This window comes from Sorex fumeus, unplaced genomic scaffold (assembly GCF_029834395.1).
Source record: "Sorex fumeus unplaced genomic scaffold, SorFum_2.1 ptg000094l, whole genome shotgun sequence".
Lineage (NCBI taxonomy): Eukaryota > Metazoa > Chordata > Mammalia > Eulipotyphla > Soricidae > Sorex > Sorex fumeus.
In genome coordinates, this window is record NW_026606151.1 from 17461610 (window position 1) to 17481809 (window position 20200).

Genomic DNA, 20200 nt, shown 5'->3' on the forward strand with positions numbered 1-20200 from the left:
GAGCTCTTAATCTAAGTTACAGAATTAAATCTCAGAGTTTCACAACATAAAAATCTTCTTGTTGCTGGGGATGTTACTGCTGCCATAGAATCTTTCATTTCCTTCTTAAGTTGGAAAATTTCCCTCTGGCATAAAAAAATGTATTAAAGAAAATATTGTTGGACAGGCAGATCAAGTTTTGATATCCAGACCACAACCTGAAGTTTTGGAAAGTTCAGAGAAGCCGCCCTTGTCTGATAAAGAAAATCTTTACAGGATCAGAAGTATAACTCCAGAAACAATGCAGTCATAAACAATGCAGTCATCTTTTTTTTTAAATTCACTTTGAAATAAACAGTTACAAAGTTGTTCATGATTGGGTTTCAGTCATACAATGTCCCAGTATCAGTTCCTCCACCAGTGTACATACATTTCCCTTCCTTCCTCTTTCTCTCTCTCTCTCTCTCTCTCTCTCTCTCTCTCTCTCTCTCTCTCTCTCTCTCTCTCTCTCTCCCCCCCCTTCCCCCCTTTGGGCATCATGGTTTTCCATGCAGGTATTATAGGGTTATCATGTACTTCCCTTTACCACTTTTAACACTCAATTCTTGTATAGAGCAATTCACTCATCTTTACCTTATACATCCCCCTAATACTCAAAATACTTTAGACAATTTTATATTCTGACCTCAGGAAACAGGAGTTTATTCATTTGTAGTTTTTTTCCCATCTAACCAACCCCCAATTTTTTTCAAACCTAAAAGTCATTTTTAAGTAAAGTAAAGGCCCTCCCGCTGTTCACCGATTTGCTCGAGCAGGCCCAGTAATGTCTCCATTGGAGATTTTGTTGTTACTGTGTTTGGCATATTGAATACATCACGGGTGGCTTGCCAGGCTCTGCTGTGTGGGCGAGATACTCTCTGTCGCTTGCCGGGCTCTCCGAGAGGGGCGGGGCGGAGGAATCGAACTCGGGTCGGCCATGTTGGCTGTGGGCAAGGCAAACACCCTACCACTGTGCTATGGCTCCAAGTTTCTCATTAAAAGTACAATGAGGGGGCTGGAGCGATAGCACAGCGGGTAGGGCGTTTGCCTTGCATGCAGCCAACATGGCCGACACAGGTTCAATTCCCAGTACCCCATATGGTCCCCTGAGCACCGCCAGGAGTAATTCCTGAGTGCATGAGCCAAGAGTAACCCCTGAGCATCGCCAGGTGTGACCCAAAAAGCAAAAAAAAAAAAAAAAGTACAATGAACTATTTGAAAGTCAGGCAAATAAAGTTTTTACATTATCATTGTCACAAACATTTATACAATTTTATTCATCTAAGCAAGTAAGTTTACTTTTCTCCAGCTGCCAGAAACAAAGTTTAGATTTAAAGTGTTCCTTTGTAAATTAGTCATTATGCCCCATTCATCTTAAAATTTATTTAGTGAAAGCTATAATATCTAGTTATGTAATGGCTCCCCACCTACATAATATAAATGTGTACTACTTTTCTACCTCTAGAAGGTATTAGTAAAATTAATTTGTACCTATAATAAATGCTTACGTAAATCACTTCTAAATCAAGAACAAATTCAGAGAAATTCAAGATTTTAACTTCATATGATCTAGGAAAGTCTGGCAAATAAAACTACTAAATTTGAGTCAAAACATATACATATCTGTCTCTGTTTTCTATTGGATAGTGCGTTAGGCTTCCAATCAAAACCTGCTGTCATGTCTTCAGTGTAAGCTTTGCATGGGACCAAATGGCGGCCAACTGAAGAAATAGCCACACATTCTTGGAATCAAAGATCACCGTTCCCCTCCAGCACCAGAGATGGGGCTCATGACCCATCCCAAGCTGGGTTCCCCCAGGCTATAGTTCATGCTATATTCCTGCTGCCCCCAGGTTATAGTCCAAGCTATATTCTTGGTAGCCCCCAAGCTATATTCCATGCCTATATTCCTGGTAGCTCCCAGGCTCTAATTCATTCTTACCAAGCATGTCACTCCCACTGGTCTTTGTTCCCTTTCTTACCCAATACAACTTTGAACTCTGCTTGGCTCTCCCAGGGTATAATTTATATGTGTATATATATATATGTATAAATATATATATGTAAAGGGGTTAATATAGTTTGAGAGGAAAAGATGCCACAAAAAAAATTTTATAGTTAAAAAAGAAAATTTTAGAAGTTTATTTGCTCAGAGAGATCTTCCAAATCCTAATATGGGGTGTATAAGACTGTCTTTTACTCCTAAAAAACCCATAGAAAAAATAGTATTTCTCTTTTTAGGAAAGTTAATAATAAAGCAAAACATTTATGTTTTTAAAAATCCTTTAGGGGCTGGAGTGATAGCACAGCGGGTAGGGCTGTGGGTTTGCCTTGCATGCGGCCCAACCCGGGTTGAATTCCCAGCATCCCATATAGTCTCCCCAAGCAACGCCAGGAGTGATTTCTGAGTGCAGAGCCAGGAGTAACCCCTGAGCATCGCCAGGTGTGACCCAAAAAGAAAAAAAAAATCCTTTATTTGTTTTTAATTGAATCACCATGAGATACATAATTACAAAGTTTTTCATAATTGGGTTTCAGTCATATAATGTTCCAAAACCCATTCTTTTTTTTTTTTTTGGCTTTTTTGGATCACACCCAGTAATACACAGGAGTTATTCCTGGTTCATACACTCAGGAATCACTCCTGGTGGTGCTTGGGGGACCATATGGGGTACTGGGAATCGAACCTGGGTCGGCTGTGTGCAAGGCAAATGCCCTACCCATTGTGCTATTGCTCCAGCCCCCACCAAAACCCATTCTTAACACGATTTCTTTCTTTTTTTTTTTTTTTGACTTTTGGATCATACTTAGTGAAGCTCAGAGGTTGCTCCTAGCTCTGAATTCAGGAATTGCTCCTGGTGGTGCTTGGGGAACCAGATGGGATGCTGAGCTGAGGATCAAATCCAGGTTGAACCCATGCAAGGCAAATGCCCTCCCCTCTGTACTATCACTCCAGCCTGACACTATTTCTTAATTGCTTTTAATTGAAAATGATCAGTGTGCCACTTTGGAATCCTGACCTTCAACAACAGTTATACTGGAAAGATTTCATAGTTATAAAAAGAGTGAATTGAGGTTACTGGCAAAAGAAGAGATGTTTCAGGTAAAACCACCTTTTTAATGTTAATCAGAAAAATCAGACTGGTTGAATTGGGGGTCTGTGCCTGGAAGAAAGCAATCTGTTCAGTATTAAACTTCAATTAAATTTAACATAAGTGACTCCATTTCATTCTACTATCCTTTCAACACTATGTCAGTGGTTTCCCAAGTCTCTTTTGACAACTACACCCTTAAGAGTTTTTTTTTCTACTAAGCTTAATGATAAACATTTATTAAATATCTGGATAACCTTCAAGTAAGATTTACTTGTAACTTATTACAAGAAATCAAACATATTATTGGATATATATCAAACAACATTGAAAACTATGCAAGAGGAAATGAAAGATTTCTAATTCCAAAATATACTTATAAATTTACCAATAAACCCATTTTTTACGTCCCTGCTCATCTTCTCCTGAATTCTTTTCTGTGAGAAAGGCAAGGACCCAGAAGGCCTGGGTAAGGCCTAGGACTGAATTTCCTTCCCTGCAAAGAGCAATTCCTTGTTCTAGTCTGAGTCCACTTACCAAGAAATCAGGTGATAGGGACCAACTCCCCTGCTAAGCAGAACAAATGAACATCAGGTGTGTCTTGATGGCCACCTAGGGAGGCTGGCAGGACTCAGCTCAGAAGGGGTTAACCTCAGTGTGTCAGTCTTAGCCTTCCAAGCTGATCCCCAGGGTGGCAGAGGTGGATCAGGAAAGAATGGTCGTCTCTCTCCTCTCCACTTCACATAAGTCACCCAGGGGGTTCACAGAAATTACTGAAAGCTCTAAAATTAACCAAAGAAACAATTCTGGTGCAAAGAAAGTTTGGGACTACAAGAAATACAGAATCTAGAAATCCATGTTTAGGGCCACAAATTTACCATCTCAAGACTTGCCTCTTTGGAATATTACTTTAGAACGGGCAGTAAACTCTGGATGAATATTGACATTTTTAGTTATTTGGTTTGCTCTTGGCCACACTCAGGGATCAATCCTGGCAGGGCTTGGGGGACTACATGTAGTGCCAGGGATAGAACCCAGGTGGGCTGCATGCAAGGCAAGCGCCTTATCACTGTACTATCTCTCTGGCCCCCACAGGCTGCCTTTCTATAAGACAAAGCCACATGTATAAAGGAAAATCTCTGTTCCTTTATAAGGGTTCTTTTGTAAGTGTCTCTCCTTGCTAAACTTAGTACTGATTAATCAGTGGGGAAGAAGAAACTTTATGTGACCATCTTGTTTACTATTCCATTTCTGATAACCTTCCTATTCTGGTCACTACCCCATGAATATCCTTTGTTTTCAGCTGAAGTTAAGGCAATAGGTTTTTTTTTTAAGTCTTGTCTGTAGTTAAATTATGACAACTTACATGAACCAAAAGGATTGATTTCGTTTCTTAAATTAAATAGAACTTAAACTGAGTCATTATTTTCCAAATCCCATGAAGATTTAATATCTAAAACTGCGTATTTAGCCTCTCCTAGAAATAAAGTTGTTGGTTTTTGTTGTTGTTGTTGTTTGTTTTATTTTGTTTTCTTTTCTTTTTGGGTCACACCTGGCGATGCACAGGGGTTACTCCTGGCTCATACACTCAAGAATCACTCCTGGCAGTGCTTGGGGGACCATATGGGATGCTGAGGATCAAACCCGGGTCAGGTGCGTGCAAGGCAAATGCCCTACCCGCTTGCTATCCCTCCAGCCTCAGAAATAAAGTTTTAAACAAAACAATCGGCAATTTCTTGTTTGGAACTAATGAGAAATTTTGCTATATAACTCCCTGCCTTGCCCTGAAGGTGAGGGGTGAGGCTTTGTCAGAAATCATCACTTTCTTCCTTGTGCAAACCTCTTTTCTGTTTATATAACTCCATATGAACAGAAACAGAAACACATAGCATTGTGTATGTGTTTGAAGGAATGGTGCCTGATTCATAAATAATTTCACTAAGAGCAGTTTACTTTGGACAAAATGGCAGGCTACCGAATATAACCTGCCCGCACGGCAGAGTCTGGCAAAATCCCCGTGGTGTACCCAATATGCCAAATACCAGTAACAATGATGGGTCCCATTCTCCTAACCCTAAAAGACCCTTGAATATGGCACTTTTTTAAAAATCTCAGGGCTAGGACGAAGAAGACGTTACTGGGGCCTGCTCGAGGCAATTGACGAACAACAGGAAGGTCGTGATCGTGATAAGAGCAGTTATGTCTTCAACTTTATTAGGATAAATTAACTTTAACATAGAAGAAGCTGTTTTCTCCCTCCTCCCTGTACACCAACACTACCACTACCCACTTTAAGGTTCATGGTACACCCCTTAAGTAGTCTTTGCCTAGATTCCTCAATGTGTGCTTTCCACTAATGACCAGAATAACATTTTTTAATTTTAAAATATTCTCATCCTGCCATTCATTTCCCTTCTCATAAATAATACATCAATATTATTTCATTGATCTTAGGAGAAAGAAAAAAATTCCTAAGATGACATCAGAGGTGACATGATGACCACTACTCACTTCCTTTTTTTTTTTTAATTAAAAGGATTTTGTTTTGTTTTATTTTGTTTTGGGCCTACACCCAGGGATACTCAGGAGTTACTCCTGGCTCTGCATTCAGGAATCACTGCTGGCAATTCTTGGGGTACCATATGGGATGCTAGGGATGGAACCTGGGTAAATTGCAAGCAAAGAGGGCCCTGCCGACTCTGTACTATCACTCCAGCCCATCGCTACTTACTTCTTGCAGCTCATTCTGAATATGCTTTCTTTTAAAGCACAAGTGCCTTTGGAAACACCCCACACCCCCAAAGAAAATTCGAAGAGCTGGATTCAAAATTACAAACCAGCAAGCTCTTCTGGGTCTAGGCCATTGTCCTTGTCCTTACCTTGTCCTTCTCCCAAAAGCCATAAAGACAGGTTGAACCCTTACTCAGAAACCTTAGGTTTAGGTTTGCAGATAAGGAGTTTGCCTCGAAGATCATCCCATGTAGGATAACATTCTTTTGTCCTTCCTCAGGTAGCTTAGGTTTATCAGGTCACACCCATCTAAGGACACTGAACTTGTAAGCAATGTCCTTTCTGTATGGACACAGGTAGACAGTTAATATTATGCTTTGTAACTTGGGAGTTGATTGACTCCAAATAATATTTACTCCTGGGCATCTGATTTCTTGACTCAGTTGCCCTTAGTTCCTAGCACCCCAAAAGCAGGGTCCCGACGAGGGACTGAATGGACCCAGGGCAAGCGGTGAGTTACCCTGGCATCGAAATGGGCCAGGCCAAAGAGCCACGATATTCAACTATAAGTTGAGGGCATGATCATGGACAAATGCTGTCATGATCCAAAAGTAAGTAACGACGAGACTAGGACCCTGCTGGAGCTAGGAAGATTAACCTGGCCTGAGGACTGCGGAATGTATAGTAAGATGTTCTCAGGAAGAACCAAACTAAGTTTATATCGCTTACTGTGCTCATACAGAATGACATTGCTAGAAATATTAGAAGTAGATTTATTACAACTATTTAAGTAGATTACTAACTGAGGGAAGAACACACCCTTGTTGGGATCCCACCCTTGAGCGGATCTCCTAGTAACCTGGAGTAATCTCTGTAGATGAGATTTTATCCTTGAGTTAATCTCCTGGAGGAGTGGTCTTACCTCTCTTTGTTGATTCGTCAATATTCAACCCACCTTTATGTCACTGCCTTATGTTACTGCTATATAAACTAAGACAGTAAGTTCGGAGAGGAGAGAGTCAGAAGCGAGAGAGCTCAGGCTCCAGAGATCCAAAGTCAGAGCCAGAAGGAGAGAGGTTCCAAGATTGGGGCCCAGGAGAGAAGGAGGCAGAGAAAGACATGAGTGAAGAGGATTGGAATAAACTACTATGGATATAGACCGGCCTGGCCCTTGTTTCTTCTTCCGTCTGCCCTTGGCCAACAGCCATTCTGATCCAGGCCACACACAGCGGCTCAAGAACACTGAACGCAGGCGGTGAGACAGTGCCATCCAGTGAGCCTGTGAACACACAACCTTCGGCTTGATAAGATTTTACAGTTCCACACATCATTTACTGACTAGTCAGGTGCCCACCAACCTGAGCCCATCCTTTCTGAAATGTTGCTGTTAAAGCTCTTTCTTGACACAACACCAGTGTCTCTCTACTGAATGAGCAACAATGAAACAGGAACTTTATCGTAAAAATTGGGAGAGCTACTTTGGAGAGTTCTCTTGTGGCTAGCTGACCTCAGAACTGGAAACTTTCAGTAAAGCACCGTAGTTTACAGGGCTCTCTTTGACCCTCTTACCCAATTCGATGTTGGTTGCTTTTATCTTTGTTCAGACTGGCTAGAGAAACACTTGTGGGTAAGTTGATGGAATACATCTGGTGGCCACTTCTACATCTGCAGGTTGGGGACATTGCCTTGGGATGCATGCCTAGAATGGCCTTCCCCTTTGTCTGGGTCAGCCTTCTCAGTGGGCTATGGAACAGCCTCGCTCTTAAGTGCTCTTTTGAAATGGCAATCATTGTTGGACTTTTTCCTAGACTCTGAGTTGACTCATTTCCCTGTCAATCGTGGTCATGTCCATGTCTTATTTCCTGGAGTACCAATAACCTTGCTGGGGAGGGGAAATGCCAACTTGAGAAAAGTACTGCATCACCCGTTGAGAACTCTGGAAGACTGGTACCTAGTTGGAGTCCAGAGTTGAAATCATCATGTTTTTTTTTTTATGTTTTGTTTTTTTTTTTTTACTTTTTATTAGTGAAACACCATGAGATACAGTTGTAGACTTACAAATTTTTGTGCTTGGGTTTCAATTATACAATGGTCAAATACCCATCCCTGCACCAGTGCCCATTTCCCACCACCACGGATCCCAGTATCCCTCCCACCCCCCATCCCCCTCATCCCACCCTGCCTCTGCGGCAGGGCATTCCCTTTTTTCTTTCTCTCCTTTTGGGTGTTGTGAGAGATCTGATGGAACCAGCTAACAAATCAGATAGGCTGAATCACTGCTGAAGACCTAAGAAATGGGAATTTTTGTTAAGCCCTTTGTCTAACAGTCTGTCATTGCCCTGGGGACTGTGAGAAGGAGAAGGGCAGGCACAGAGTGATCCCTCTCAAATGTGGGCTAGAAATAATCATTGCAGGGGAATAACAAATTCCCACAACAATACAAACCGAGATGTTATCTTCAGTAGGAGCTCACCATAGGGAAGGGACACTGGGACGAAGGTGGAGGGAGGCAGGCACTTAGGTGGAGGGTGTGGTGCTGGAATATTTTATATTTGAAACCCTGCAAGTAACAGCTTGCAAACCACAGTATCTAAAATAAAATCAAATTTAAAAAAATAAAGTGCTTTTACTGGCGGAAGGCAGTAAAAAAGAAATTGCAGCTCTAATGGAAGAACTGGATTCCCAAAAATGGCAAGAGATTGAAAAAAAATTTTTTTTTGGCTCTTTGGGTCACACCCGGCGTTGCTCAGAGGTTACTCCTGGCTCTGCACTCAGGAATTACCCCTGGCAGTGCTCAGGGGACCATATGGGATGCTAGAAATCGAACCTGGGTCAGCCACGTGCAAGGCAAACGCCCTACCTGCTGTGCTATCACCCCAGCCCGAGATTGAAATTTTCTACATGGGGCTGAATGGGCTGTTGAGGCTGTTGTATAGTATTTATCTTATGTAATTAAAAAAAATTTTTTTTGTTTGGAACTGCATACTTCAGTTTGTGTGTGGGTTGGGTCACAGCTGGCTGTGCTCAAGGATCACTTCTGGCCATATTCAAGGAACCATCTGAGGAGTCAAGGATCAAATGGCCATGTGAAAAGTGCTTTACCCCTTGTACTATCTTTCTGCACCCCCCCCTTTTTTCTTCTGGAACTTTCACATGTGGTAAATTCATCTTGTGAGCAGAACTGAAATGTTTGCTTTTCTCTGTTCCTAAGACCACTAGAAATTTGAGTACTACTTTTTATTCCTCATGGTAATGTGTTTGAATAAATCCTTCCTTCCTTTTCTTTCTTCCTCCCTCCCTCCCTCTCTTTTTTCCTTCCTTCTTTCCTTCCTTCCTCCCTCTTCCCTCCCTCCCTCCCTTCCTTCCTTCCTTCCATTTGTGACATCAAAACACCCTTTCTTCCTCCCTCCCTCCCTCTCTTTTTTCCTTCCTTCTTTCCTTCCTTCCTCCCTCTTCCCTCCCTCCCTCCCTTCCTTCCTTCCTTCCATTTGTGACATCAAAACACCAGCTTTCCCCCTCCTCCGTGAGACTCAGGAAGGCCAAAGCAATAACCGCCTTTTACTTTTTCCCTCTTCTCCCTTATGAAGGGTTGAGAGGAAGGATCCATCCTTGTTCAGAGGCACCAATGCCCGCCCCTCAAACAGACTGAGGAGACAGCCAACTCTTTACCTCCTCCTGGTGGTTCTTCTTTTCTCCTTAGTTTATTTCCCCTCTTTTCCTACCTCTGAAGCTATTTTATGAACTGTCATAAAACTGTCACCTGAATCTCCAGTAAAAACAGAAGCCATCTTTCCTGCTGAAAGCAAAAATGATGATGGTGATCACAGACAGAGAGGAGTGATAGGGCTCCTGTACTTCAAGAGACTCTGAAGGGCTCAATCTATAATTCCCAAACAAAAATTTCAACCAAGCAAATTAAGAGAATCTGTATAATCATGCCTGTTATTACTATGCTTATACGAAATTAATGGTCAATTTATTACTGAAACTTTTGCATAAGAGGGTGAAGACATAAGGGGACATGTTTCAGTAATTTAGATTTTTATAGAATAATACATGTAAAATAAAGTTTCAGAGTATTCTCATCCTACTTATTCTTTTCCAACTTCTTAAAATATGTATCAATATCTAAAGAATTTGTGGCATTTGTACATAATGGAATGCAATGCAGCCACAAACAAAGATGAACTCATGCAGTTCTCTGTGACTTGGATGGAACCTCTGGGACTCATATGAAGTCAGAGGGAGAAAGGGAAAAATATCAGATGAGTTTTACTCATCAGTGGTATATAATCAGTGGCAGGTATCAAATGACAGCAAACCCTAGTCATGAATTATAGAACTGAAAATGCCAATCTGGGTGGAGGTAGTGTGGAATGAGGGTATATTATGAGGAGAACTGGTGTGACATAAGGACATTGAGAGAGGGTCTTAGGTAGTTGGGTATGGAGGGCTGTAGATACCATACATCAAGACCATAAACAACAACACTATTATAAGCATATTACCTAAATTACAATAAACATTTTCAAAAAAATTAATGCACCAACATCCTTTCATTGTTCATAGAAGGAAAAAATGAGAATAAAATACTTATGAGACCTATAAGGTCACACAGAGTGACTCAGATTCACTTCCTCCAGCTCATTTATTTTTAATGGAATTACAGTGAGATGCAGTTTATACACCTACAACGTTGTTCGTGATTGTGTTTCAGTCATATAGTGTTCGACACCTGTCCCTTCACCAGTGTACATTTCCTACTATGAATGTCCCAGTTTCCCTTCTGCATATTAACCCCTGCCTGCCTCTGTAAAGGGCAGGCAATTAGTCTCTTTCTTTCCCCCTCCCTCTCTCTCTCCTCTCTCTGTCTTCTCTCTCTTCTCTCTCCTCTCTCTTTCTTCTCTCTCCTCTCTCTCCTTTCTGTCTCCTGTCTCCTCTCTTCTTTCTTTCCTTTCTCTCTCCTCTCCTCTTTCTCTGACTCCTCTTTCCTCTCTCTCCTCTCCTCTCCTCTCTCTCTCTTCTCTTCTCTCTTTCCTCTCTCTCTCTCTCTCTCTCTCTCTCTCTCTCTCTCTCTCTCTCTCTCTCTCTCTCTCTCTCTCTCCCTCCCTCTCTCCCCCTTCCAACTAATTTTGAATCTGATCTTATGCCCTTTCTTCTAAGGTCTCGTAGCTTCTTTTTCTTTCCTCATAGTACTGCAGTATTTCCAGAATATTCCTTCTCTGACCCCTTCTTGGCTGATTTAACTCACCTTTCCCTATATTCTGGGTTCAGTCCTCTCCACCAGTGGGGAGTCAGGAGGCAGGTTAAAACCCACTAGTTAACCCTGAGGCAGGTTAAAGCCCACTAGTTAATCCTCTCTCTCAGGAACTTTTCATCTGACTTATCAAACCTGCCATTTCATCTTTAATTCTGATTCATACCTACACCACTACCCCCCCCAAAAAAAAGAACAAAACTGAAAGAACGTGAAAGATGGAATATTCGAGAATTTGCCATTGTACCTTCTGAGCTAGCACACATGAGGAGTGTCACTAATATTAGTTGAAAGATGTGTAAACACAAAAGGGCAGCAGTGCTCTATCTCTTCCACAGCCCTCGTTCGTTTATCTCACGCCACTTCCCCCACCCCGGGGAGGCCGATGGTGATGGGCAGGCAAAGGAAGGAAACGAGGGCCAGGCTGATTGGTGTCAGTTGCAGTTTATTCCAATCTCCTCTCCATTCTCCTCCGATTCTCCTCCTGCTTCTTCCTCCCCCACGCTACTTCATTCTCTTTCTCAATCCCCCTTCATCCTCCTTCTCGCTTTAGAATCCCCAGCCCCCTCTTACAGTTCAGATAAATCCCCAAAGCATGAGGGGTTGGGGCTTACACATAGGTGGGGTCACAGTCAATAGGGGCAAAGTTCTTTCCCTCAGAGAATGCTTCTTCTAGGTGCTGATTCTCTTTCAGCAGGATGACCCACCCAAGAGCAGAATCCCATGAGTGTGTTTCCCCTCTCCTTGTCCAACAAACATATACGCATTCATAATATTAATCATTTTGTATGGACACAGTAAGAGATACACTAAGCTTATAGAATTGCTCTCCTGAGGTCATCTCAATCTCAGACTACAGTGCTCAGGCCAGATTAGTCTTTCCTATCCCTAGGAGGGTTCTAATCTCGTTGTTACTTTTGGATCATGACAGAATTTGTCCATGATCAAGCTCTTAACTTATAGTTAAGAATCGTGTTGCTTTGGCCTGGTCCATTTCGATGCCAGGGTAGCTCACAGCTTGCCCTGAGTCCATTCAGTCCTCGTTGGGACCCTGCTTTTGGCGTGCTAGGAACTAAGGGCAACTGAACCTTAAGTCGAGAAAGCAGATGCTCGGGAGGGAATAATATTCAAAGCCAATTAAATATCAAGTTAAAAAAAGCATAATATTAACTGTCTTCCTGTGTCTATACAAAAAAGAACATTGCTTTAAAGTAAACTATTTAAAAGACATAAGGCGAGGAGAGAAGCAATATTAACTTACAATATAAGTTCAATGTCCTAGAAGGATCTGACTTACAAATTGACAGTCTGATTAGGGGGAAAAGCTGATTAACTGGTTGGAGAGAGAATAGAGAAGTGGTTACAGATAAAGGAATGGGAGTGACTTGGGGGCACTGTGATGGGTATGTCTCAATAAACCTAAGCTCCTTGTAGCAAGGGGGAAAAGACAAACCAATGACAGGCCTAAAATATTTAGAGTTATATTCCAACAGAAAGATAAATGAACATTTCTATAAATTCCCCACACAAAAATCTTTTTTATTGTTTAGGACTTAAATATGTCACCATTCACAGAATATCATTAGACTAGCTTTATATTTACTTAAGAATGAATACATATGAAAATATTACATAACATTTAAAAATATTCTGCAGATAATATCCCCCACATGACACAGTCTGATTACTGCTTGTTTGCAGTTAACATTTTCCTAGAAACATGTTGCCGATAGAGATTAAGTTCTAACCTAATCCATAGAATCATATCTCTCACATAAAGAAGTCAGCATTGTATTGATAGCAGAGTTTCTTCTTTTGACATATTAAAACACCATCATTTACAAAGTTGTTCATAATACAGTTGTTTTGGGCATTCAGTGTCCCAAGAACAATCCCATAAACCCGTGTGACCTTCCCTCCTCCATTGTCCCCAGTTTCCCACCAAACCCCCAAACCTGCCTCCTGATCAGCCCAAAATAATTTATCTTATATTGCTTGTTACTGTACTGATAGGAGTTTAAAGACTCTGCCCTTTAGAGACATAAATTTAGGCTCAAAATCAACCTCACTTCCAAATCCTGGGTCTTCCAGACCCTTTCAGTTTTGAATCTTTGAATGTCTTGGTCAAAGTATTCTTTTATTTTTGCTTTAGTTTGGGAGCCACACCTGGTGATACTCAGGGTTTACTCCCGGCTCTGAGCTCAGGGATCACTCCTGGCAGTCTCAGAACCATATGTGGGGCCAGGGATGGAACCCGGGTTGGCCGTGTGCAAAGCAAATGCCCCACCTGTTTCTACTATTGTTTCAGCTCCAGTTCTAGCACTTTAGAGACTCAGCCGAGCCAGAAGTAATGTCTTGACAAAAAGAAAATTCCCCAAACAAGGTCTGCTGGCAAACAGAGGAAAAAATAAGGAAATCTATCAAAAAGATGCCACTAGCAAAGGCATCGGTAAAGTGGGCATGAGTTAGAGAAAAGGGACCTTGGCAAATAGAATACCCAGGCAAGTAAGGATTTGGGTTTGGAAAGGCAAGGACCCTGACATATAGCTGGGTGTCTCATGAATGAGATGTTCCTGATATAGGACAGACTCTATATGCACAAATTGCTGTGACATATGAACTAACCCCCGGTCCCGCCAAAAGCATTCAGTGCTTATGCTTTTTACTAAAAGAAGTAAAGACAAACTACCAAAAATATCAACCCCCAATTCAGTAAAGGAAAAGAAAAATACCATACCTTTGCTCCATTTGAGATAGGAGGAATAGAAAACAGCACACACACTGCACCTTGGAGAAAGTAGAAACAGTAAAATTGGAAATCTTATAAATGAGGTTGAGGACCTCTAGACTGGCTGGAAACTTCAATTTGCTTGCTAATAAATTCAATTTGATTTGTTTGAAGCCCGGAAAATCTCTTTTAAAACAATTTTGAGGACTTCTGAGGAGAACGCAGAGAACAGAGCTGGCATCAATACCTGAATACTGTCTGTTGATTTCAGACATATGAAAATTATCCTCCTCACTCCACCCTGTAGATCATGATCACGACCATCCTGTTGTTCGTCGATTGCCTCGAGCAGGCCCCAGTAACGTCTCCTTCGTCCTAGCCCTGAGATTTTTTTTTTAAAGTGCCATATTCAAGGCTTTTTCAGGATTAGGAGAATGAAACCCATCATTGTTACTGGCATTTGGCATATTGGGTATACCACGGGGAGTTTGCCAGACTCTGCCGTGTGGGCAGGTTACATTCGGTATCCTGCCAGTTTGTCCAAAGTAGGAATGAGATGATAAGATGTCACGCGGCCGCGTGCAGCTGCGCGCTTCTGGGAGCTGAGTGTGATAATCTCTGGATCCTGGCCGTTGTTGGGGTTACACGGCAGTTGGTGGGTGTAACTGTCTAGCTACTGGCAGGTCCAGTCCCAAACCGTGCAGGCTTAGAGATCTCAGCCCCGGGTCCCACACACCTGGGTTCCTCTGCCAGTTCTTTTATGCGTGAGGCTCATCCAAGTGTGTGGAGACTGGTCCCAGGATGGCCTTGGCTGGGGCCTGGAGGTCTTCAGCTGTTGGGCCCTGGTGGAGACAGTCAGGCAGATAAACGGAGATAAACACATATCCAGGCTACCTGCTGAATGTGTATGTATGCAACAGAGCAATTAACATAATACTCTTCTGAAAGTCAAACCTGTAGATAATCTATCCTTTTTGGCCCATTTTTTAAAAATTTTTAATTTTTTAACTTTTTTAAATTTTTTTATGTAGGAGTACTGCTATTTATTCAGCCACTGATTAGCTGATTGAATTGTGCATGAACTCCACCTTTACTTTCTTTTTTCATTTTTTATAATTTCATTTATTGAATCACCGTGAGAGCAGTTACAAAGCTTTCAGGTCTAAGTCTGGGTCATACAATGAAACACCCATACCTTCACCAGTACCCATTCTCCATCCCCAACAACCCCAGCATACCCCCATCCCACACCCTCCCCCTACCTGTGTGGCAGATGATTTCCACATTACCCTCTACTTTGGTCACATTCAATATTTTGACACAAGACCCACCATTATTATTTGAGATTTTACCCACTCAGATCTGCTGAAAAGGCAACAGTAGACAGTTTGTTTTCTATTGCTGGTTATGAATAACATATGATGTATGCGGCTGCAGTAGTGGCCGCACAATTTTGAAAATCTGAAATTTTAACACTTAAATCTAGAGGGATTTCTGCCAAAACCTGATGGGTTCTGAGATTTGCTCCTGAGTCTCTGGGGTCATGGTTGTTAAGCAGCTTGATCAGGAGCCAGAAAGGCTGTTCGTAGGCAATGACTTGGGGTCTTGTTGGGGTGGGGAGGACAACCGGCTCCACCCCCATCCCGTGAGGCCCAAAATGTCTCGTCACTGCGGGCCCAAGCCTGCCTGTTCAATGGCCTCTGGAGGATGATGGCCACGGAGCCGCCAGGGGGAAGCAGGCGGAGGGACAACACCCTTTCCCCCCTGGGGTGGCCTGGAGAGAGTAACCTACTGTGTGGTCTGGACACATTTCTGCCAAAAGCCGCTGGGTTTCGAGATTTGTTTCTGAGTCTCTGGGATCATGGCCGTTAAGCAGCTTGATCAGGAGCCAGAGAGGCTGTTCGTGGGCAATGACTTGGGGTCTCATTGGGGTGGGGAGGAAAGGACCGGCTCCACCCCCATCCCTTGAGGTCCAACATGTCTTGTCACTGCGGGCCCAAACCTGACTGTCCAATGACCTCTGGAGGATGGTGGCCACCGAGCCACCAAGGGGGAGCAGGCAGAGGGACAGCACCCTTTCCCCCCTTGTGTGGCCTGGCAACAGCAACCTACTGCAGGGACTGGACGCATTTCTGCCAAAAGCCACTGGGTTTCAAGATTTGTTTCTGAGTCTCTGGGATCATGGCCGTTAAGAAGTTCGATCAGGAACCAGAGAGGCCATGCCTCCAATTATATAGCTGAGTCGGAGGTTGTTTGTGGGTGTGTTTCCTACATACCTAACTTTTGGCCATTTACTTCCTTGGTAAACTTTGCCCCAAGTATTTGGGGTCTGGCCAAAGGCACAGCAGCAATTTGGGGGTATCTGGAAGTCTGAAGGCGCCATCAGGCTGCTTATGCACTTGCCTCACAGGTACAGATTGACCTGCTGGCGGCACCATACCCCCCTTAACTCTTTTTTTTTTAATGCAATTTGAACAATTGTTTTCTTTGATAGAAAAGGATCCCTATAGATTATTTCCTCCTGACTTCAAAGATAGAATTTCATTCAGCCTCAGTACTCCTGATTGCTACACTCTGTCCTTGGAGTCCAAAGCAATCCATTCAAGGTCCAAGCCAAGACCTGCTAACAATTGCCTTATTGGCTTTACTGTCTTGGTTTACTATTTGAACAATATCTTATTTCTGGACTGGACACTCATCCAGTTCTAGCAACAGGTCTACTAGTTTCTGAAGTTGACCAGGATAAAATAAAGGACTATGACATTTTTATTAGCACACCTAGTTTTTAATTTATTTTATCTTTATTTCATTTTACTTCCCTTTGGCTGTTTTATAACAGAGGTTGCACATGAGAGGCACTCACTGGAGTCTGCATGATAGATAGATAGATAGATAGATAGATAGATAGATAGATAGATAGATATTGAATCACCGTGAGATAGTCACAAAGTTGTTCATGTCAAGTTTCAGTCATACATAATGTTCCAACACCCGTCCCTTCATCAGCACAGTGTTCCTGCCACAAAGGCCCCTAGTTTCACTCCCACTACCCCTGCATCCCCCCACCCTATCTACATGTTGGTTTAGTCATGTGACTGTGGTCATCAGGGATCACACACACTTTTGCTGTGGGATCCCAAATAGCAAAAGTGGAGGAATGCATGTGGGGTAAATCTGGGAACTGAACTCAGGGCTCCCCAGGCAGGTCCCTCTGTCAAGTCATCCCAGGATTCCTTGTTCATTTCTTTTTTTTTAATTCACCTGAAATCCTTCTTCCTTTATTCCAATCATTTCCCCCGTATTTTTCTATTTTGTGAATTCTTAGAGAATATGGGACCTTGTAATTTTCATTTTAGAAAAGAAAGGTAGTAAAAATATACATTCTCTATGCTATCTATCTTGGCCTGGCTTCTCTATTAGAGTATCAGCTCCTTTAGTTCAGGGGATGTGACTTAAGACGTGTATTCACCGAGATGCTTGCAATGGTGTGTGAGCAAAACTCCAGTTGAGTAGGTTTTTTGGGGGTTGTTTTTTTTCTTTTTGGGTCACACCCAGCGATGCTCAGGGGTTACTCCTGGCTCATGCACTCAGGAATCGCTCCTGGCGGTGCTCGGGGGACCACATGGGATGCTGGGAATTGAACCTGTGTTGGCCATGTTGGCTGCGTGCAAGGCAAACGCCCTACCCGCTGTGCTATCGCTCTCCAGCCCTGAGAGCACAGTTTTAACCCCATCTATTCCATGTCTATCCCAGAACAGACATTCCAAGCAAAGTCTATTCTAGGAGAAAGAAGCAAGGATTTCAATGTGAGGCATATCTTCTAGGTAACAGCTGGATCTTTCCCTTCCCAGATACTAAGGTCTTCCTTCCCTTTTTAGCTCTTCTTTTATTCTCCTCTAGCAGTTCTTCTCTAAACGTAGAAGATATTACAGGATATTTTTAAATTGAGGTGTAACTTAGAATGAGGGACATTAGTCTTGAAAGGACAGCCCCATGGTTTCTACGTAGATATACCCCCAGGTACTACCTTTCACATCAAAGAAAAGAATTTTTCTAGTACTCCAGCAAACTTCTTCCCATCCAAACAGAATCCACCCTTCTTTTTCTTAAAAAAAAAAAATTAATTTGATCACCATGAGATAGACCATTACAAAGCTTTTCATGATTGGATTTCAGTCATACAATGTTCCAACACCCATCCCTCCTCCATCAGTGTACATTTCCCAGCACCAGTGTCCCCAGGTTCCCTCCCATCACCCCCACCCCTACCCCCTGCCTGCCTCTATGGCAGGTGCTTTTCTTCTCTCTCTCTCTCTCTCTCTCTCTCTCTCTCTCTCTCTCTCTCTCTCTCTCTCTCTCTCTCCCTCCCTCCCTCTCCCTCTCCCCCTTCCACTCCCCCTCCACCCTCTCCCTCCTCTCCCCTCCTCTCCTCTCCTCTCCTTGCCCTCCTTAATCACCCTTCTTATTACCTCCACAGGCTAGTCAGTCCTGCTCTTGAATTCCCCCCACCCCCAGGAGAGAGTACAACACAGTTCCTCACTACTACAAATTCTGCAGTAGAGTTTCCCACATTTTGGGAAATCTCAGGGGTCAGCACATCCTGAGTGCAATGAAGAAGGCTCACCCTGGGAAAACCACCTTTGTGATCTTGGTATCTCCCCTGCCAGGTAAGTAGGAATTTTATATTAATAAACTCATACCACTGTATGTCTGTCCCCTTGATCCCACCATTAAAAGGCAAAAGGTAAAGGTCCTCCCGTTGATCATCGATTTGCTCGAGTGGGCCCAGTAACGTCTTCATTGGAGACTTTGTTGTTACTGTGTCTGGCATATCGAATACTCTCGGTAGCTTGCCGGGCTCTCTGAGAGGGGCGGAGGAATCGAACTCAGGTCGGCCATGTTGGCTGCGTGCAAGGCAAATGCCCTACCACTGTGCTATCGCTCCAGGCCCCATCCCACCATTAATATTGTGGAATTTATCCATACCATTTTCCTTAGCAAGGGTATGTGTTTCTTTTAATTACTTATAATATTCTGTTGTATGAACATACTATATTTTATTTATCCTACTTTTGTGTGTTATTTAACTTGTCCCTTCTTTGAGCTATTATGATTAAATATACTATTAACATAAAGTTGCCCAGAAGGGAAAGAACAGATACAGAATGCTCTTTCTCATATGCGGCATCTAAAGAAACATAGTGTAGGATATAATGAATGCCCAAGGACAATAGGAACTGAGAAGTGGGCTACAGAATTGAGCTTATCGTGATGGGGGTCAGAGAGAAGGAGGTAGATGAAAGGGTGAAACTCTGGTGGAGGGTATGGTGTCTGAACACTATGCCTGAAACCCTATCGTTAACAATATCACAAATCACTGTGCCTAAAATAAAAATATTTAAATACAGAGACACATACACAAATCTTGGAACCTAGAAGCTCACTGCAGAGATGCCTCTGGACTTTGCAATAGGCCACTTTTGCTGTCCCTCCACCTGCCCCCTGGGAATCCCGGTGGTCGCCATTTTCCAGAACCCAATGAAAAGCCCAGGTACATGGGAGCAGAAGTGGCAAACACCAGGCCTGATGGGACAGGGGAGAGCTGGGTCTTCTCCTTCCCTCTGGCCCATGGGGCTCTGACATGATGCCCACAAACTGCCCCCAGCTACTTATTAAGCTCCTACACGACCATAGTCCAGAGAGAGACACACAAATCTTGGAACTGAACAGCTCACTGCAGAGATCTCTCCAGATCCTAATTATTAAAATTTTAGAATTCCTAGAGTGCGAGGCCACGGCATTATATGCTATCTATAACAAGCAGTACAAAACAAATTGTCTAGCATTGCCAGTTCAGCAGTTTTAAGTGGTGGTGAGATGGCGTCGAAATATTGAATGTAATCATACTAGAGAGAGAGTATTATGGAAATTGTCTGCCATATAGGCAGGGGCGCAGGGGCCATGCTAATCTTCTCAGTATCGTTCCAATTTTAGTATATGTGCTGCATATATATGCCTCTCAGAGAACCCGGCAAGAGTATCCACCCGCATAGGCAGAGCCTGGCAAGCTCCCCATGGCGTATTCGATATGCCAAAACCATAACAGGTCTCATTCCCCTGACCCTGAAAGAACCTCCAATTGTTGGGAAAGACGAGTAAGGAAAGCCTGCTAAAATCTCAGGGCTGGGATGAATAGTGATGTTACTGGCGCCCGCTCAAGTAAATTGAAGAACAACAGGATGACAGTGATAATGTGATACAGTGATAGGCAGGGGAAGGGTTGGAAGATGGAGGAGGGGGATACTGGGGATTTTGATGGTGGAAAATGTGCACTGGTGAAGGGATAGGTGATTGATCATTGCATGACCAAAACTC

General features: G+C 42.9%; 1 protein-coding gene, 1 non-coding gene and 1 pseudogene across 2 annotated transcripts in view; all 3 read right to left on the minus strand.

Moving 5' to 3' along the window:
• The window catches only part of LOC130040355 (cytidine monophosphate-N-acetylneuraminic acid hydroxylase), an 81817-nt gene extending 67934 nt beyond the window's left edge, over positions 1–13883 (minus strand). Inside the window, exon 1 of the mRNA XM_056132405.1 lies at positions 13835–13883. Within this exon, the coding sequence (XP_055988380.1) occupies positions 13835–13845 (11 nt within the window). The 5' untranslated portion in view covers positions 13846–13883. The remainder of the gene's footprint in view (positions 1–13834) is intronic.
• Positions 13884–18335: 4452 nt separating this feature from the next.
• On the minus strand, positions 18336–18500 carry LOC130040507 (U1 spliceosomal RNA). The gene has a single exon (XR_008794998.1). It is a non-coding gene; the product is annotated as a U1 spliceosomal RNA (small nuclear RNA).
• A 1241-nt stretch (positions 18501–19741) lies between these two features.
• LOC130040529 (uncharacterized) lies at positions 19742–19841 on the minus strand (annotated as a pseudogene).
• Positions 19842–20200: the final 359 nt, after the last annotated feature.